General features: G+C 51.5%; 1 protein-coding gene across 1 annotated transcript in view; it reads right to left on the reverse strand.

Annotated features, from left to right (window-relative positions):
* The window catches only part of DPYSL5 (dihydropyrimidinase like 5), a 77,702-nt gene that overhangs the window by 23,923 nt on the left and 32,292 nt on the right, over positions 1-21,487 (reverse strand). The window contains exon 2 of the mRNA XM_045844715.1: positions 20,112-20,376. Within this exon, the coding sequence (XP_045700671.1) occupies positions 20,112-20,372 (261 nt within the window). The 5' untranslated portion in view covers positions 20,373-20,376. The remainder of the gene's footprint in view (positions 1-20,111; positions 20,377-21,487) is intronic.

Here is a 21,487-nt window from a genome sequence, read left to right on the forward strand (position 1 = left end):
CCGGAGGAGGACAGACTTAGGCCCTGGAAGAGCTCAGGCCTTCCCAGGGATTCCAGGGACCCAGAGTGTGGTCTAGGCAGACATGCTCTGGGCTCTAGGCAGACATGGCCCCTCTTGCCTGGGTCTCAGCATGGTCACAGAAGGGGTTCTGGGAGGAGTCGGGAGCATCGGAGGGTGGTGCTGACTTTCCCACTTACTGCTGCGTGCCTGCTCTGCACCTCCCCCCTTGGGGGCCCGGAGAGGGTCACATGGGAATGGGTGGGAGAGCACCGACAAGCTGGGAGGGGCACATAAATATCTGGAACAGTGACTTCTGCTGTCACGCAGGCCTCAAAATAAGACTTGAATGGAATCAGCAAATACTCCGCCAGCTGCAGGTTCAAGCACGTGCTTCCTCGCTGGCGAGAGAGCCACGGAGCTGGCGTTTTAAATATGCACGGCTCCTGCCCACGGGACGAATGCCCATGGGCTCAGTCTCCTCGGGAACGTGATAGCACAGATGTGACAGACCTCTTCAGTGTCACCCCCACAGAACAGCCCTGAGGAAGGCGACAGCACGCGCGACCCACTCCTGCTCCTCGGGCTTCCGAAAGGTTTATGTTTACGAGGATGTGACTGCTGAGTGCTCGCAACTGTTTTTATGCAAAACGGTGCTGGCTAAGCAAGCTGTGGCAGATCTGCAGTGGAAGTCAACAGAAATGATGCTCGCGGAAGCTAAGCTATCGTGTCACGGAAAAGGGGTGATGTTACAAGGAGTGAAAGAGGCAGAACTCAACATGTGTATCCAAGATGCTGGAGAACTGTGTTTGAACACACACACTCCCACGAAGCACTATGTTTAAGCACACCCCCTACAAGAACAAAAATGTTTGAACACACACACCCCCACAAAGGACCAAGAACAAAAAATGGAAGGAAATATACCAACACATTTAACAATGACCGTTTTGGGGTGCTGAGATTCTGAGCAATTTACTTTTTATAATTTTCTGAAATGTATTTAATAGGATACATGACTTTCACAATATACATTTTAAAATAAATTTGGAGGAAGCTGAAACTGTTTAAAATTTGGTTATGCATTTAAAATACTTTTAAAGTTATGAAACATTTCAACCATATAGTGGAAATATAGAAAATAATACAACATATACCCATGAACCCACTAGTCAAATATACGAGGTTAACATTTTTGCTGTATTTACTGTGTCTTTTTTTTCTAAAAGATGAGATAAACGATTCCCAATATAACTGAAGCCCTCCTCCCCATTCCCATGCTTCTCCCCGAGGTTGATAAAATTCTCCCCCACCCATGTTTTTATGCTTTGACTATACTTGTTTTATAAGTTTTAAAAATGTATAGAACCCTGACTAGTGTGGCTCAGTGGGTTGGGCGTCATCCCAGAAACCGAAAGGTTGTGGGTTTGACTCCCAGTCAGGGCACATCCCTGGGTTGCCAGCCAGGTCCCGGGTTGTGGGCCTGTGAGAAGCAATTGGTTGATGGAAGGGGGAGAAAATAAAATAAATAACATTCCCTCTCTCTAAACATAAATAAAATCTTTTAAAAATGTATACAAATGGTATCGTATTGTCCATTCCTTTTGCAACTTCCTTTTTTAAAATTCAATATCATTAAGATTTATTTATGTAGACTTATCTCATCCATTTTAATTCATTGTATGAACACTCCTCCAGGTATGGAATCATTTCCGAGTTCGTGACATTTACTGCCAGGCACGGTGACTGGAATCAGAAGAGCATCTATCGTAGATGAACAGATTAAGGGCAACTTGGTCCCTGAAGAGGGAACACTAGCGCACTGAGAATAGACAAATACATGGGTGTGCTTTGCAAACCAAGTGCAGTGCGAACATCTCTGCGTTTCTGAATGCAGTTGGGAGAGCCATCATTTGTTCAGATGGATCTGCTTCCCTGGGAATTGCTGAACCACGTCCTTTTCCTTTCACATGAAAATGATCCTCCCAAAGTACAAGAGAAGGAAAATGAACAGCTGGATGGTTTCTCTCCCTTCTCGTCAGGGATCTGTTGGCTGCTTACTGACCCTCTGGAAGGCCAGCTCTCTCTCTTGTTTTTTTTTTAAAGATTTTATTTATTTATTTTTATGGAGGGAAGGGAGGGAGAAAGAGAGACAGAGAGAAACATCAATGTGCAGTTGCTGGGGCTGTGGCCTGCAACCCAGGCATGTGCCCTGACTGGGAATCAAACCTGCGACACTTTGGTTCGCAGCCCACACTCAATCCACTGAGCTACACCAGCCAGAGCTCTCTTGTTTTTTTTTTAAATTAAAAAATTTATTTTATTTGGTTTTAATATTATTGTTAATATTTTATGAAAGCAAGCATTTAAGCACCACCACACCTTGGGACATGAAAAACTCCCCTAAGAAGGACCTGAACATTTATTTCACCAAGCGAGAAGGTGCACGTGTGGTCCTTAGAACCAAGCCTGGCACTGAGATAGCGCATCCGGCTCCCTCCTCCCCCACCCCTGGTACTGAAACAACCCCCCACCCCACCTGGCAGGCAGGGCCAGTTTCCTGGGCTTGTGGCCCAGGCAGTCCCACAGGCCCTGCATTTAGAAGGGCTCCATGCTCAGTGCCCTGCTGTTGCCACCTTGAAATTCTTATTAATACTCTTTTAACAAGGAGTCCCTCGTTTTTATCAGCAACACTGGCCTGAACTGGGGAGACCGGGCTCTTAGCAGACTTCCACTGGTCTTCACTGACAAGTCAGCCAGCTCCCCGGGGCGGGGGGCCAGGACGAGGACCCTTTCTCTGGTCATTCCCTTCCCGGCTGCCTCATGCTGACCACAGCCTCGCCCTTTTTTGGAGTCTCCCCAACGCCTTCTACCAAATGCCCCTTTTCTTTGAAAAACAAACAAATAAACACAACACACTGACCCCCACCCCCCCGAGCTTTTCTCCAGGGCATCCAAGTGATGGGTTCCGCGGGACCATCCTCCCCGTCCCTCTTCTGGCCACACACGTTTCTCCAGGGGTTTCTTGACCCATCATCTGCAGCCTGTTGAGCTCCTCCCGCAGCTGACTGGTTTTCTCCAAACTGTACATTTGCAATTCGTTGCGCCCTAAACTTGAACTTTCCACTCCTGGGGTGCGCAGCCTCTGCTACCTCATGAGGGCTCGGTCCTGACTGAGCGATGCTCTCACTCCAAGCGTCGCCATTTTTGAAACTCACACTTCATTCTTCGACCTTTCTACACGGGAAACGGGCAACGTTCAGTCCACAGTACGCTTTGGGAAAGGGACCTTTTCCCACACTTACTGTCCCTGTCCCTTAAAGTCACATTATGTAGCTAAAGGCAAAAGAGCACAGCGACGAGAACCAGACTTGATGGCAGGCAGATTAAGGTCTGAATCCCAGCTCCAGCCCTGGCTCCCTGTAGACCGGGGGCAGGCTACTGAATCTCTCTGAGTTTCATTCCCTGACTTGTGAAATGGGGTGATGACACATCCCTTCTGGGGTTACTCTGAGAATTAAAGGGGGTGAAGGATGCATGTAAAGCACCTAGCATGTCCCTGCACACAGTAGGAGCCCAATAAATAGCAGTGATTTATAACACTGTGATAACACAGTTAACAGATATGCATCGTTTCTGGCAGCACGAACGTGCTGTCTGCCATGTGTACAGGACGCTCCGGATGAAGGGAGAAATGCAAGCACCTTGAGGGAGCTTAAGAGCCCATTTGGCAAACAGGACAAGAAAACAGTTCGCTTTTAATAGAAATGACTTCAAAATGACAAGAGTCCGTGGCATCACCAGGTAAGGTTCCTCATAATGACCGCAGCATCAAGTTCAAAGGAGCAGAGGACGACGGGAAGGACGCCTTAGGATGGGTGGGCTGAGAGCTACACGGTGGGCGTGACGGAGCACGCAGGGCCCGCAGGCGGCGTGGGGGAGCCGGGGCGCAGCTGGAGGAGCGAGAACAGGCTGCTCCGCTCTGGCTGACGCAGGTCTGGCCGGGGCCACACTGAGTGCGTGCGCCTTGTTGTGCACCTGGATTCCCTCTGGTCGGCACAGTCGAGCCACTTGTGCTGATGGAGGTGACAGTCATGAGGGAGCTCGGGGAGCGTGGGGTTCGGAAGGAGTCTGGCCACACCCCCCTCCCTGGACACGTCGGTAGTCCCAGCAGGCTTGTGGGCGGAGGAAGCCAGGAAGTCAGCCTTGGGAACCTGACTGTGGCTGCGGCACGCGAGCTCAACTGCAGCGCCGAGGTGCCAGGCCCCAAGTCCAGGGACGGGATGGCGAGACACGCGCCTGTGACACCTGCTTCCGGGAAGAAGCGAGGTTTGACGACAGAAGAGGGGGTAGTGTAAACAATGGGGGAGGTTTTACGCTGTGTGGCTGAAAAAACACTATTAGGAGAGGAACAATCGAATTTAGGGGGAAGAAACTTCCAGGCATCCTGAGACAGAGCGGCTGGAGGGACACTAGGGTGGAGATGAAATCTCTAATTACGACCAACATCCACTGAGCATTTCTTCTGTGCCTGTTTGATTTTCACAACGGCCCTGTATAATGGCCCATCATTATCTCCATTGTTCAGATGAGGGGTCTGAGGGTTGATATTCATACCTACTAGGCTGAGAGAGACACCTCCTCCCATCCATCGGGAGGGGGGGCAAATAAGGGGAGAGGTGATCAGAGGTGACACAGAGGAGAAATGAAGACGCCCAGTTCCTCGGTCTCAGACTTCTTAGCAAAGCAGGAAATAATGCCAACATCCCGGAGGAAAGGTTTCAGGGAAATCAGGAGTATTGGTCTGAGCGTGGACGAGGCTCGGGAAGACCGTACGGGAGAGGCATGCAGAGCTGACAAGTACACACCGTTGTAACGGGCCAGGTCTGCAAAGCCAGGAACAGTGGCAGAGAACCCGGGCTGAGAGGCTGGGAACCACTGAACCAGGGGTGGCTGGCAAAGGGGTCCAGGCGAGGTCCAGCGTAGCCAACCAATGGGGAGGGGTCCCAGAGTTTGACATTTACGTTTTTAAATTAGTTAGAAATGCAGTGCAATTCTCTGACGGTGTATGGAAGCAGGATGCTTGGGTGGGAGAAGCCTCAACTCCGGAGCCTGGAGACCTGGATTCGAGTTCTGACTGCACCGCTGAGGAGTCCTGTGGTCCTAGGCAAGTGAGCGCTGGCTCGGGAAGATGGGGTGCCATTGCCGGAAGGAGGGTTCCCTGGGAGGGGAGTGGGGTTCTGGTGGGTGCACCGAGTTTGGGGGAGGTGACGGAGGTGTCTAGGCTGTGGCTATAAATGGGGGAGTCATCAGTACCTGATTTGGTAGACAGAGGTGGCTAAAGGGAGGTGAACTGGGATAGGACACTGAGAGGCAGCCACACAGGGAGGACTGAGAAACATACAACCAGGAAGGAGACCGGGCAGAAACTGCGAAGAGGGAGGGGGAAGCCCGGGCCGGGACGGGTTACGGAGGCCGAGCCAACCTTCCTACCGAGGTCAGAGGCCCCGGCTCACTGGCTCCCGGGGGAGGTGCGCTGTTCTAGCGTCAAGGTGCAGGCCCTCCCGAGAAACACAAGGTCCCCTCCCTACAGGTGAGTGACTCAGGGCAGCTTTGGGGTCTCAGGGACAGTGAGCACATGGGCTCAGAAGGCCTTGATTTAAGCCTGCCTGGCTCCTGCCCGACAGGGAGACCCTGGGTGCGCACCGCACTGCCAGCCGCCACGCACTGAGAAGAGAGGAAGGTCTGAAGTTCACATGAAACCCCCGTGTGCCTTCCTCCCTTCAGCCTCATTGTAAAGAGCAGGACTGACTGCCATGCTGCAGGGAGCAGCTGGGGCGTGCAGGGGTCGCGAGGAGGGGTCACAAGAGCTCCTGCCCCCTTCCCTCTGCCACACATTCCTAAATGCAAAGGGGAGCTGGCTTTCTCCAGGCTGCTCATGCACCGGCGCTCATTGGGCAGCAGAACCACCAGGCCAGCCCGGCAAGGCTAATTTCCAAGGATCTGCAGGGATCCTGGGAACCAGGATGTCACTGCAGGAGAGGCCATGGCAGCAGGAGAAGCACCCCTACTGCAGACACTTTTGGAGGAAACTGGACCTGAGGGAACCTTCCAGAGAGCTGCAAGCCAGCCCGAGGGCCTGGTCCCTTTCTCCCCCAAAGCACGCAGCGTGGGTCATCGGCAGCTGCCGTCACCTCATCATCACAAACACCACAGGGGACACGGTTCATCACCTCGGGTTTTGGAGTGAGCTGAGACCAGGATCTAGGTATTTTTGCTCCAAATCCCATACTCTTCTGTAATACTGAGGACAGATCTGATACTGCTGAGATAGTAAATAAACCCTGAATCTCACAGCCTGGGGGGATCCCCCTGCAGCAGCTTTGGGGTCTCCCAGAGGGTGCCCTGGAAATAGACAACTGATAAGGACGTATATAAGCATCAGCCCTAACGCTTCTCATTTTGGAACTAGGAATACGTGATTACCGACCAGTGGAAGGAATGTGAAAACAGGCATGGTTTTATCGTGAGACTTCACGCACATTTCCATACTTAAGACTTTCCCTTTAAACTCTGGGATGAATTGTGTTCCCTCCCAGGCACGGCTGATTAGCATGTCCCAGGGACACAGGAGCAGCCTGGTAGCGAAGAGTCGAAGAGTGACACCACCTCACGGAAGCCACTGGACCACGGTGGCAGTTAGCTCCTGCACCGAAGTCACTTTCTGGAGAGAAAGCCATAGTTATGGCTACTCTGTGCGAAGTTCTTAACATTCATTACCCCACCGATCCTCGGAGTGGCTCGGTCACTGAGAGCAGGGGCTCAGACACTCGCACCCCCACGCCCACAGCAGCACATTCAACACAGTGTCCATACGATGGAATACTATTCAGCCTCGAACAGGAGGGACATTCTGGCACAGGCTACAGCATGGATGAACCTGGAGGTCATCACACTAAATGAAATAAGCCAGTCACAAATGGACACATATTATATGGTTCCACTTACGTGAGAGACCGAGAGCCATCAAGTTCACAGAGACAGAACGTGGGGTGCACGGTGGCTTCCAGGGGCTGGGGGAAGGTGGGAGCGGGAAGTTAGTATGTAATAGGCCAGTCATTCCAGCTGGGGAAATGAACAAGTTCTGGACATGGATTACTGGCGTGGCAACATTGTGAATGTACCTAATGCCCCTGAACTGTACACTTAACAATGACGAAAAGGGTAAATTTTATGTGCATTTTATCACAATAAAAATGTGATTCCGTGGGGTGCAGGTTGCTCTTACTTCACAGATAAGGACACAGGCTGGGAGGACTTCAGCCAGAGTGAGTGAGTGAGTGAGGGCCATCAGATTCTAGAGCCCCCAGGTTTCCTGTACATTAAGCTGCTGCTTCTAGAGCTCCTAGAGCTGGCCAGATGGGGGGGGGGAGGGGGAGGGGAGGGGAGGGGGATGTGGGGGGGGCAGGACTCCTGGCTCCAAGATCCCTCCCTCAGAGTGAAGTTGCGCCTCACTGCAGTTTGGAAACAGAGGGGTAGGCGTGGCTCGGGCTCGAATTGCAGGGCTAAAACTGAGCATTGTGCCAACATGGAAAATTATGAAATGAGGAGCTCCAGGCTTCTCTCTAATCCAGAATGAATATCTTCACTGCTGAGCATCCAATTTAAATTCATTGTGTTTAATACAAAGCCACAGTACAGAGCCGGCTGTCTCCCGACTTGCAGTTGCCATGGAGACTGGCGATGATCCTCAAAGGGAGTTATGTGGCACAGAGAACGTGGCTGCCGGCTTCTGAGAAGCCCAGGGGCCCGGGGAAAGCATTCGAAAATAGAGCCACACAGAGGGGCCCTTTGTCACCCTTCCTCCTTAGCAAAGCCCCCTTTGAATCCCAAAGTGGGAAAGTTGACAGGCCAGCAGGCCACGACCACCTTCATGAAGAAGAGTCCAGGCTGCCCACAGATGCCAGACAGGAGGGACTGGTCAACAATCCAGAAATAAACCACATGTAACCCCACTTGCTCTTCTTCCCTGTGAGAGGCCTCATTTTGGTCCCAAAGCTAAGTGACAACAGTGCCATCAGACTACTGAGAGAGGCTGCCCTGAGTCCCCCCTGCACACTGGCTTGGGGGACTGGGGGGCCAGGCAGACCTGTCCCTGCACTCACTAGCCTGGCGAGTCACTTCACTTCCTGGAGACTCAGCTTCCCCGCCTCCCTGGAAAGGAGGGATACTAAGTCAGGCCTGCTTGAGGGGACTTTAAAGATCAAAATAGGCATATAAGAATAAAGAAGTGCTCGGACAAGTGGGCCTGGGGTCCAGGCAGGAAGCTCAGCAGCCCCATAGTAGGGGCAGGGAATGGAAGTTCAAGTGCAGGTCCCTTGGGGAGTCATGAACAGCCAGGTGCCACTTGGGGGGGTCTGGGATCCTGGAGCCCCTCAGGAACTCAACAAGCAGAAAAAATATCCTCTTTGGTGGGCCCCTCAATCTAGGGCTTACAGGTGCAAAACCGGGGAGCTCTCCTAAACGTGGGTCCTGGAGTGTCGTAAGCCTGGCAGAGCGAGAGCCAGGGCGCCAGACCAGGCAGGAGGAGCCACAGCCCAGGCCGGTGGTAGCACAGGGCGCTAAGCTCGGAAACGTGGCGGGGGTAGAGGAGAGGGTGGCAGTGGCTCTGCAGTGAGAGCTTCAGTCCACGGAAGTTTTACCCTAATCCAGTCCTCTTAGGATCGCCAGTCCACCCCTGTTCGCCACTGCCTCTCAGTGGGAGGCAGAGAGGGAGCAGGATGCACACTTCCCCGAGACATCACCACAACTCACTGTGCATGAGGATGCAGGTCAGGGGAGGATGACACACCTACACCGACAAGCAGCCCCGCAGGATGATGTGCTTGGGGACCTCATCTGGACGCTAACACCTAGTCCGGGTCCTTTTTTACCACGTGCTTGATTAGTACGCTCAGTTCACGGTTCTCCTACGCTTTTGGTTTACAGCCTGCACTGAAAAAAGTTTGCTTGCAAGGGCATAGGAGAGTCAAAACAACTTTGAAGAAGAACAAAGTTGCAGAACCTACAATACCTGCTTTCAAATCTTATTGTAAAGCTATGATAATCGAGACTGTAATATTGGTGTAAAGATGGATGGACAGATCAAAAGAACAGAAAGGAGAATCCAGAAATAGACCTGTATGCATTATGTGGTCGGCCGGTTTTCGGGAAGGGATAATCTTTTCAGCAAATGGTGCTGGACAATTGGATAGCCATACGCAAAACCCCTGAGCCTTATCATACACCACATACAAAAACTAGCTTAAAGTAGACCTAAATGTAAGAGCTATAGTTATCAAACTTCTAAAAGAAAACAAAAAATTCTTAGTGATCTTGGATGTCACAAAAACTTCTTGATTACAGCACAAAAAGTGAACTATTAAAAATCCAATAAAAATCAACAAATTGAACTTGAAATTCAAAAATGGTTGCTCTTCAAAAGACACTGTTAAGAAACATAAACAGAGTGGTAGAACTGTTTGCACCCCATACCCGACACATGACTTGTAACTAGAACACACAACTCTGACAGCCCAATAAAAACAAGACTAACAGCTCGAAACATTAGCAAACAAGAAGTTTTAAAAATGTGAAGACTGCACCACAGACACAGAGAGGGCACATTAGCCGTTAGGGAAATGTAGGTGAAAACCACACCACACCACCACTCGCACCTGTTAGCACAGGTAACATTAAAAAGACTGACCGACCGTAACAAGTGACGGCAAAGACGTGGAGCCTGGAAGGAATATAAAATGTCACGACAGCTTTGGAAATCAGTTTGACAATGTCTTTAAAAGCTAAACAAACACGTTTCTGCTGCCCTAGGCATTCCACTTCCAGGTAATTATGCAAGGGAGATGGAAGCGTAAGTATACTCATCACTTACACAGATGTTCAGAGCCGCTTTATCTGTTTTAGCCACAACTTAATAACGCTGAGAGAACTCAGACCAAACAAGGCATACATACTGTATTATTCCATTTACATAAAAATGTGAGAAAACAGCCTAGGCTGCTGTGGCTCAGTGGGTTGAGTGCTGACCTGCAAAGCAAGGGTTGCTGGTTCAATCCCCAGCTGGGGCACATGTCTGGGTTACGGGCCAGGTCCCCAGTACAGGGCATGTGAAAGGCAACCACACACTGGTGTTTCTCCCCCTCTGTCTCCTTTCTCCTCTCTCTAAAAATAAATAAATAAAATCTTCTTTTAAAAGTGAGAAAATACAAACCAATCTGGTGACAGAAAACAGATCAGTGGTTACCTGGGGTGGGGAAGGGTTACAAGGGATACAAAGAAAATTCTGGGGGTGACAGGTATGCTTATAATATTAATGGTGATGGCTTCCCAGTGTATACATATGTCAAAATGGATCAAATTGTACACTTTAAAAATGAACAGCTTATTGTATGTCAATTATAACTCAATCAAGTTGTTGAATAAAAAAAGTAACACATTTTTTAAAAAATGGTGGCTTCCTAGATTAGTTAATCACGACCTCCTTCATTCTATATATATTCTTCCCAAGAATAGAGTTCCCAACATACATCAAGTTTAATTTCACTTTTTAATATTAATTAAGAATACCATGGAGAGTTTAAATCTAAGCAGGGAAGTTATTAATGGATTAGGGGATGAACTCATTAATATCTAATGATTGCTCCTTCCAGCTCTAAAATTCTGTGTATTAGTGAATGTGAGTGTGCAAATGTGTGAGCATGAGTATGTGCAAGTGTGTGAGTGTGTGTGTAATATGAGAGATCAACCCTGGCTAATGAGAAAGTTCTCACGATCGTTGGCCCATAGTTTTATATTCGTATAGTCACTAATTAAAGACCCCACAGCTAATTTTTAATTAACTAGAGACAGAAAAGGACCACAAGGAGGAAGAAACACGGTTGGCTGCAGTGATGACAACCTGAGGGAACAAGAAGGCAGGAATCACCGGTGGAAATACGGTGCCGGCCCACATCTCTACCTGTTCCTGAGCCATTCTAGGGCCCTTACACTCAATACAGGAATACGGCAAAGCTCAGGGAAGTCTTGCCATAGAGATATTGCCAACTGAGACTTTTGAAGCTTTCCATAATATCATACTCAAATATTTCTTGAAATGTTAAAAAAATATGCAAGCTTTAAGAAAAAGAAAACATGGAAAGAATGCCATTCATGTACTACATGCATCACTGAGGTATGTGCACATAATGTGTTTTCCTTCTTTTTTCCCTTTTTTTAAACCCCCAAGGATGAGAGGATAAAAGCAGAACTTGTACGAAGTATGAACAGTTTTCAAGATGCCTGGGCTCCACCACAGAGGGTGCGTTTCTCTCTATTCTTTAACCAGAGGTTTTTAAAAGGCCATTGTCTCTCTGTAGATAAAGTCTTTGCAAATACTCTCGATTGTAAGAATGGAGGAGCTGCTTGGACTCCATAGGGGATTCTTTCCAATACTAGATGTGGAAACGTGTAAGAAACGATAGATCTCCTCTCTTCCATTTGTTCTAAGAAGGGTCGACCTGGCCTGCATTTTGGCTTGCCCACCGACACAGATGCGGTATAAAGGTTGCCGGCAAGGTCTTGCTAATGAACAAGTTAACTGATTTGAAGCAGGACACCTTTAAATAGCTCTGACGCCTGCAGAGTTCAGGACTGGCTATTTCTGCTTTTAAGAAAGAGAGAAAGTTGACTAGAAGTCACCATCATTACCATCGGGATCCACATGGAATCTAAAGCACACACAGTCAGCCCTGGGAGTCAAAATGGAATCCAGATTTTTTAGTTTCCATTGGACGCTTAGCAGTTTAATACCCAAACTCCCGAGGAAACCGCGCAAACGGATTTTCCAGGGGTCAGTCCCCGAGCAGCAAGATCGATTTATTTACTTAACAAGCACTCGTATTATGCTTCGTAAGCACCCAAGACTATTTTAAGTTCTTTACAAAGAGTCGTTCGTATTCACAAAATACTAGTGTAATCTCCATGTTTCAGAGACGGACACTGAGGGACAGAGAGATGAACTCACCCAAATCACACAGCTAGTAAATGTGGCGCTGAAATTCAAACTCCTCCTGAGTCCTCAATTCTGCGTTTGTAAGGGCACGCTACGCTGATGTTCCTCTATTTCTGGAGCAGCTACTATATGTTTAGAGCTATGCGAATTCTGTGGTGAGTCATGAGTTAAATATAAATTTTGGTCTTTTCAGGCTGGTGTGGCTCAGTGGATTGAGCGCTGGCCTGAGAAATGAAAGGTTGCGGGTTCGATCCCCAGTCAGGGCACATGCCTGGGTTGCAGGCTGGGTCCCCAGTTGGGGGCATGCAAGAGGCAACCAATCGATGTATCTCTCACATCGATGTTTCCCTCCTCTTTCTCCCTCCCTCCTCTTCCCTCTCTCAAAATAAATAAATAAAATCTTTAAAAAATTTTTTTTTGGTCTTTGCCCCTCCGAGAGTGTCCAGTCTAGCTGAGAGATGAACTCTGCACAGGACACACTGTGAAAGCCCCAGCACATTTCGGTTGGTGGCAGGAAAGGAGGAGTCTGGGTGTAAGAATGTGGCAGGGATGGGGCAGGCCTGGAAGGAAGGGTTTGTGGGTGGTGGGGGCGGGAGGGCCGCGGGGAGCATGGACCTTCACCGGGGAGGGGCAGGGGTGTTCATGAGAAAACCCGCCTCCTGACGGATCGGCACTTGCTGGGGAGCAGCTGGGAAGGGTTGGACGGAGCACGAGGTCCGATGGGCGCGGCCCAGGGCGAAGACCCAGACATCCAGGCCTGCGGTCTCGGTCAACAGGGCGCCACTGCGGGTTCTCCAGCAGGGACATGGCATGAGGCACAGGATGCTGTGAAGCAGAGGACGGCCGAGGTGACATTGGATGAAAAAGAAAAGGTAAGTGTGGGATCTTAAAAAGGTTTAAGCAGGAGATGTACCAGGGCAAAACGCCTACGGGACAGCCGTGTTTCAGCATGTGACCGCCGTGAGGCAGGCCAGTGACTCCCCGTGACCCAGCCTCCGCACAGCCCCCTCGAATTCAGAGTGGGGGGAGCCCTGTGAATGCGGGCGGTAGCACGCCCGTGATTAGGTTGTGTTGTATGGCACAGCCGACTTAAAGGAAGGGAGATCATCTCAGTGGGCTAGTCAGGTGGGCTCTTAAAGGGGCGGGTTCTGCCTGTAGAAGGAGGTTCTGAGTCAGAGAGGTTTGAAGCGAGACAGGGATTCACAGTGACAGGGTCTGTGTCGCTGGCTTTGAAGGTGGAGGGGCCATGTGGCCACCGAGGCCGACAGCCTCTGGGAGCAGAGACGGGCCCTTAGCCGATAGCCAGCGAGGAATCGGGGACTTGAGTCCTTGAACTGCAAGAAGCGGAATTCCGCTACCAGCACGTGAACTCGGCAGAGGACCCCGCGCTCCGGTGAGAGCGCAGCCCCGCTGGCACGGTGGCTGCAGCCCTGTGAGACCCTGGGCCGAGGTGAGAGCCCAGTCCCTCCGTGGCCAGACTGCAGACCTACAGAACTGTGAGCTCATAAACGGGTACTGTTTTAAATCGCTAAATTCGTGGCAATTTGGTACAAAATAAGCGAAAACGAACACAGGCCCCGTGCGGGTACGAGGTGCCACCGGAAGAGGCGGGGGAAAGGAAGTCCTCCCAGGTGGCCGGGAGGGGCAGTCACCCCGCGAAGCGCTCGCGGAGTTCCAGGGCGACCGCGGGCGGCTCGGAGAAGACAGACCCCAGCCAGCACGGCCGGACCAGAAGGGCGGCAGGGCGGCGGGGAGAATGGGCGCCGGGGGGCAGCCTCTGGCGGTGCACACAGGCGGCACCGGCGCTAGACAGCCCGCGGAGTAATTCCGCTGCAAAGTCCCAGTGGGCGGATCCAGCAACCTTAGCGACCGGCAGACGGGCAGCCTAGGCCAGGCCTGGGGCCCGACCTTTACCGCACGCGTCCTCTGTGCCAGGCACCCTGCGCAGTGTTTTCCATGCATCACCCGGTTAATCCTCACATCACAGCACCCGTCGGTAAAGGGTAAGAACGTGGGCTTGAGGGCACTGACGTCAGCGTTACTCCCCCAGTGGGGAGTGGTGCTTTATAAAGCTTCGTCTTAGCTGTCGGCCGGTGCATGTCAGTTCCGAGGTGTCTTCCTCTGGTCCAGGCAAGGTCACTGTCAAGGAAACTGTGTGTGTGAAGCCCACCAAGAAGCCACAGACTGTCTGAAAGCCGGGACTGTCCAGCTCCGGGGTTTCAGGAGCCCCTGAGTGGTGTGGTGAAAAGGGCCTCAGACCGAGAAACTTGCATTCTGGTCCCACTCCCTGTGGAGTTTGGGGCAACTTCTTCATCCTCCGATCAATGGGAAGGGGGGACCAGATCTCCATGGTCCCTTCCAGCTTTATACAGACACATGTGAACTTGGGAACATCAATCCATGAGCAAGATTCTGTGAGTCTAGATCCCAATAAGTAGAAAATGTTATTGCAGAGCTTTACAAAAGACTAAAAAGACGTTTTAGTCGGAATGAAACAGAAATGGACAGAATACTGGAGTCAAGCAAAACGAAGGGGAGTGAGGAGCATTTAAAGATTTAATTCCAAGACCGCAAAGGCGAAGAGCACAGCCTGCCCAATGGGTAAATGGGAGCCTTGGGGAGGAGGTTGGCAGGCAGGGCACCACAGGGAATCGTTGATGTCCTAGCCCGTCACATCTCAGGACTCCACGGGGGAGGAGAGGGCGTGTCAGGAGCCCTCCCCGGGAGCTGGGATGCGGCCAGCCGTCCTGGCTTGCTTACGCCGTCGGACATTCCCTGGGCAGACGGCACGCTGGCCGAGCGCCCTCCCGGTGAGGAGCTGGCTCCCACTGCAGGCTGACTGCAAGAATAGATGTCCTGCTGCTACTGCGTTTGAGCTGGTGGGAGGTTGTCTCTGTGACCAGATGGCTCTGGCACAGGCAAGAGGGAGTCTCTGGGCCCTCAAAGAAGAGGGAGAGACCCAGCCAGACTTCCGTTCGATGGCACCTCTGCCGCGGCCAACTTCTCTCTCACGGAGGGTTTCCATGGGACATAGACAGGAGGGCAGAGCACAGGGCCGGGGAAACTTAGCAAGTACAGGGCGGGGTTTGGGAGCCCGATGATGGGACCCTGGGATGCAAGCAGGAGAGAAGCAAACGAGTGAGACTGGCAAGGCGAGGCAGGCCCATGCTTTCAGAAAGGATTCAGAGGTCAGCCTGGCATGTAGGGGGAGGGTCAGTCGGGCAACAGAAGTAACGGGCAGGTCGATGTGCTGGTCAAAATAGCTGAGAAAGTTCCTTAATAACGTGCCTGCCGGTGTTAGAATCATCAAAGATGCTTTAAAAAAATACTGATAGGGTCCTGGCCAGGTAGCTCAGTTGGTTAGGGCATCATCTCGAGATGCCAAGGTTGTAGGTTCAGTCCCCAGTCAGGGCACATACAAGAACCAACCAATGAATGCATAAGTAGAACAACACATCAATGTTTCTCTCTCTAAAATCAATAAGTCAAAAAAAATACTGATGAGGGAGAGGCAGACCCAGAGACATTGATTTCATTGGTTTGAGGTGGGGCCTGGACACTAGTATCATTTAAATTAAAATTCCCCCAAGTAGTTCCAATGTAATTTGCTGCCAAGGGTTGAAAACCATTGGCCCAGACAGTGGTTATTAATATGCTTTGGGGGGAGCAGGAGGCAGGAAAGGCATCTAGGAAGCTTGTATCCATCGTCCACGCCTACCCCCACAATCAACCTCTCTCAGTGAAGGGGTAAGGGGTTGTGCCTGTAGTTTAAAAAGCCTGGTTCTGATGTTCCCACCGGCCGTTGCAGAGAGCCCTCGGTGGGGTGCACTAACAGCCTTTATTATGTAATATGAGATGTACACTAAGGAATAAATACAACTTGCAAGTTAAGCAGAATAATAATAAAAGACCCCATGACCCACCTGTAATCCTAGACCTTAATTGACCCAGCTGGTGTTACTGGTTCTCTCTCCTCCCCTCGTCCCCCTGCCCCTCCACAGGAGACAACCTCTGTCTTCGGTGGAGCCTGCGATAGTAACAAGCAGGTGGTCCTGGCACCCGTGGAAACCCAGGTACCGGGCCTTGGGGAGGATGTGGGGCGTGGGAGGAGGCTCAAGTGACCAGCTAGCTGTGAGCAGGAGCCCCAGAGCCAGGGGCGCCAGGCAGAGCCTGCCACAGCCTCCGACAGAGGCGCAAGCAGGCAAAGCGTTTGTTAAGGGAGCGCTGGAGAAATCCCTTTAGACCCAGCACAATGGAGACCCAGATGCTCTCGGAAAAGCCAGGCTTTCAACGGTCTTGTTTTCCCAGCCTTGGCTGGTGCTGCCAAACTGACAAGCCTGCAAGAGCTTAGGGGGTGCAGAGTTCAAGGTCCCACGGATCTGTCAGACAAGAACAAAAAGATGCAACTTGATCTCTCCTTTTCTCTAGGCTAATCACGGGTGAGCTTTTCCTTGGGATTATTATTATTCCATTATGAACTCAGGTGCTTGAAGTGACTCCACTGCTACCTTTCTTAGAAGGTCCTAAGTAGGTCAGTGGCAATTTATCAGGGTGCAGCCTGTGTGCGAGAGCCCCAGGCCGTGTAAATAATTAAACCCACACGTCCCTGGGAGCAGTGTTGCAACAGCAGAGCGTTTTCTCTCCCCAGAAGACTGTCAGGAACCAGAGGAAAGAGGAACCCAAAATATCCAGCGGTAGGAGCACCAGTGTGGAGGGGAAATCCTGGAAGGGAGGGGGTTCCGGGGCAGGAAGCCAGTTCTCAGGAGGATGGGAGGCCCCGGGCAGGACTACTCTGGGTGGGGTCCACGGAAGGGGTCCGGGAGGACAGGGCCGTGGCTGTGTTACAAAACAGAACTCAATGTGAGCAGGGGGACAAGGGCAAGGTGCAGTCTCACTTAGGGGATGGATATGACTGAAGGATCTGTTTAGGTGACACTAGCAGCCAGGGTGGCCAGGGTGTTCTCCACATTCCCTACAACTAGGGCCTGGCACCGGTTAGGGCTGGGGTGCCTGAGGTAGCCTGAGCCTGCAGGCACTGGGAGAACTGGGGCCTTCAGTCACACGGGGGCTTTTCTGTGTTTTGTAGAGGCAGCTGCTTCTGCGGACGAGAGGCCTGGGGAAGATCAAGACTTACCCACCACCTTGCACCGAGACACACGTGCAGAGGCCTTCATGGGCTATAAAGAGCTAAAGGCTCTCAGGGGAAAAGCTGTCACTGCGGGCTAATGAGGCCCTGGCAGATGACAGTGTAGAAAACAAGACAAAAGAAGGCCAGCCTGCCTTCCGAGGGTAGTGACACTGCGGCATCCGGCCCTGGGCTAAAGGTCTCCCAGGTGGGGAAAATAACCAGAAAGCTACATTTAAAAAAAAATTGATTTTAGAAGGGGAAGGGAGAGAGAAACATTGATTTGTTGTTTCACTTACTTACGCATTCATTGGTTGCTTCTTGTATGTCTCCGACTGGAGAACGAACCCACAACCGTGGTGACACTCTAACCCCTGAGCCACCTGGCCAGGACCAAGCCACAAATTTTGGTGCAAGGCCTGAGCATTGCCACAGAAGGGACCCAACATGGGCTGGTGTGGGTATCAGCATCGTGCTGATGATAAATATTGTGACCTCTCTCACATGACGGCTGGGAGTATACACCGTTTCCATCACTTTGGAACATGATTTAGCAGTATCTCCTGAAGCTAAACATATGTTACCTATGTCCCAGCAATTCCACTCCTGGGAATACGCCCGGCAGAAACGTGTGCAGAAACGTGTCTGCCAGAAGACACGTATGAGAGCGCTCACAGCAGCAGTGTTTGCGATCCCCTCACACTAGCAGCTGCCCAGGTGCCCACAGGCAGCAGAATGAGTAAGCGCTCTACGTGGTACATGGTGGAGTGGAGCTCTATAAAGCAGTGAGAGTACATGACACACGACAACGCGGGGGAATTTCACAAAAGCAGTGCTGAGCCAAAGAAGCCAACACAAGGGTACACACTGCCTGATTCATTTACACAACAGCCAAAAGCAATTTATGGGGAATATACTAAAGATCACTGACTTCTACACTTTAAATAGTAGATTGCATGGTATGTGAGTCATATTGCAATTCAGCTGTTATTTAAAAACAAACAAACTGTGGCATTAGAAGCCAGGACAGTGGTCATGTCTGGTGAGGAGCAGTGACCGGAGGAGGCGCAAGGAGGGGCTTCTGGTGCTGGCAGAGTTTGGTTTCTCCATTTGCGTGCTGGTCACAAGGTGTGCTCAGTTGTGACGATGCTGTGTACTGAATATTTATGCACTTGTTGGTGTTTATGCTGCACTTCAATAAAAATAACAGCCATGACCACAAACAACACCAGCCCGGCCTGGCCTGGTGCATGGGATGGTGGGCCAGGTATGCTCACTGACTTCAGAAGGCACCGACTGCAAGAAAACTCTGCCAGGGTATGAGGGTGGGGCTCCCCACTTCACCAGTGAGGCACCACCTGCAGGGCCCAAGGGCAGTCTCAGGAGAAAATAGGGAGGGTCTGCCTACCCCCGCTCTTCCCCCGGCTCAGCTGCAGTGGGCAGGTGTGGCCCCAGATGCTGGAGAATTAGGCTTAGAAGCACCCTTGCCTCAGCACAGCCTTCTAGGGCTTGGTCCGTTGCTCCTGGATTGGGAAGGGGGCATATCCTCAGGGAGACGTTAAGGGCCATCTGCCTGAGGTGGGCTGGCCCATGGAGCTGTGACCCCAAGACCAGCCCCTGTCTGTTCCAGCAGCCCCGACCATGCTCTTTGGGGGTGTGTGTGGGGGGCCCTGTCAGTGGTTGTCGGCAGCAGGAGTGGCTGAGCCCCCAGGAAGATGGATCCCGGGGGCGGGGCGCGAACCCTAAGCATGGAAAAGGGCTCCCTGAGAACTCCAGGCAGAACGGGGTGGGATTTTAGGGTGCAGGGGCAATGCGGATTTGAGGCTGTGGGCTAATGAAGAACACAGGCCTGCAGCTGTGGGACCAGGAGCTGGTGGGTCCTTCTCGCCCAGGAAATATTACAGGCCAAGTCCTTTGTAGATCAGACAGGACAACAGGCCGCTGCCAGGGGCAGGGGCTGGTGGCCCTTGAGATTCTGACTTAGTTCTGCATTTAAAAAATCTTCACAGGTGACTCTGCTGCATAGCTGGGTGCAGAGGAGGCCCGCATGAGTAAGCATCCCTCAACTCATTCACTCAACAAACACTCACTGGGTACCTGCTCTGGTTCCAGGTCATTGGGCCTTTAAGACGCCCATCATCTGGTGCCTAGGGACAGGCTGGTGTGTGAGAGGTAATTACAATGCGAAGAGGTGACAGCAGTGACAGAGGTTCTGGAGCACGGTGGCAAGGTACAAGAACCCACTCGTGTTTCCTTTTGCAACATGTAATGTCCTCCTGATCCATTTGTTTCACACGTCTGCATTTTTGTACCTTGTATTCAGGAGCATGCAGTCATGGAGGCTCAGCTCAGTAACTTCAATACGGTTCATGATAACGCCCCCTGAAAGAGGACCCACTACCGGGATTTTTCACGCTGTTTTTAAAAATAGCAAACAAGCTAGGAGAGATAATAGAAGATAGTACCAATAGCCATGTTGGTTTCATCATTTCTGCCACTAAAATCGTCTAGAAGAAACATGTATATTTTTCACAGTCTTTAGGGAATTGATTTTGCTCTTCATGAAGGAGTCCATCAGACCAACCCCCAGCCCCTGGCACATACACAGACAATAAAACACATTGGCGAATTCTCTTCTTCCCCTCGGTCTGTATTACGTAACATAAAAACATAAAACATCAGTTCCCAGGCCGGGTACAGAGGTAAGTAAGCAATGTAATCCGCAAAATAGGCCTCAATGCACCCTTTTCTGTAACCATGGCAATCCATGACATCTAGCCTGGAGTTTCCAATTTTAGTTGCCAGAGTGGCCCCCCGAGAGCACCCTCCTCCTCTCAGCAATGCAGTGGGGACGGCCGGTTCACCCGGGCCTGGTCTGGAGCAGCCCCAGAAACAGAAGAAGCCGAAGGGGCGGGCCCCTTCGGCAAAGGGGCGTGTTACCTTGGTCCCGTGGTAGAAGTCGTCCACGCAGGTGGCGTTCATGAAGGTCTGGTGGAAGTGGGTGCTGGTGTCGATGCCGCCAGGGATCACCAGCTTCCCGGTGGCGTCGATCACCTTGGCCCCTCCGGGGATCATGAGCTCGCGGCCCACCTGCTGGATGATGCCATTCTCGATGTAGACGTCCGCCTCGTGGGTGCAGTCGTCGTTCACCACCTTGCCTCCCTTGATGAGGATCCGCACGCTGGCCGAGTTGGCGAGCATGTTCCTACGGGAGGGGAGAGGGGTCAAGGTCAAAGTCCCTTCCCACTGCCACCGAGGTCCCAGCCTTTCCCATCAGAGCCCAAACTCTACGGTTAGAGTTCAGTGAGTAGGGATGAGGAGGGAGTGTCTCCACAGCCTGAGGACAATGGTCCCGCAGCCAGGTGGGCCCCCTGACCTCACAGTGGGACTTCCTGGGAGTCACAACACAGTGGCAGGCAGGGCGGAGCCGGGGCCTGAAGAAACACAAGTGTTTACCTTCCTGAAATGCCGTGCGGGCTCTAAAGCCTTATCGTATCTACTATCTCGATTTGTTCCAGAGAAAGCCTGGGGACTGGCATTTTACAGGCGAGAAAGCCGAAGCTGCCGAGTGAGGCATTTATGGCTACTAAGGAGCTGAGGCAAACCCAGATGTCTTGTATGGCCGACGTCCCCCACAGCACGTGGTCCTGAAGATATCGGGGGTCCTGGGGCGTGTCTCAGAGAGCCAAATTCCCCAAACCCCACCGCTGCTTAATTCACATCATTCTTCAGAGGGATTCTGCTCCAGTTCCCCCTCCTGTATTTGCCTCAAAAAGTCTGCTACCTCCGCTGGTTGCACATTAGTAAGCTCATCTAAGGAGCTTTTGGAAAGGAGCTATGCTCAAGCCCCACCCCCAGAGATTCAGATTTTTATGTTCCAGACTGGGTCCCCAGGGTCCATATTTTTGAAAGCTAGAGAATTTCCTCAAAGTCACACAACTCGTTTGTAGCAGAGTAGGGACTGAAAGCCACACGGTTGTCTTCAGAGCTGTTACGGACAGAATGTTTGTGTCCCCTGAATTTCCAGGGTGGCTGTGTTAGGAGCTAGGGCCTCTGAGGATGTTTTTAAGGTTGAACGGGCTCATCAGGGTGGGGCCCTGATCGGACAGGATCAGTGCCCTCTTAAGAAGAGACGCCAGGGTGCTCTCTCTGCGTCCCCCTCCTACCCCAGCACCGTGCACATGTCCAGAAGACCCCGTGAGGACACCACGAGAAGACAGGATGGCCATCTACCAGGCAGAAAAAGAGCTCTCATCAGAAACGGACCGTCCTGGCATCTGACTCAGACTCCCGGCCTTCAAACCGGCGAGAAATAA

The sequence above is a fragment of the Phyllostomus hastatus genome, unplaced genomic scaffold (assembly GCF_019186645.2).
Source record: "Phyllostomus hastatus isolate PE091 unplaced genomic scaffold, TTU_PhHast_1.1 phas_contig_402, whole genome shotgun sequence".
In the NCBI taxonomy this organism is placed as follows: Eukaryota; Metazoa; Chordata; class Mammalia; order Chiroptera; family Phyllostomidae; genus Phyllostomus; species Phyllostomus hastatus.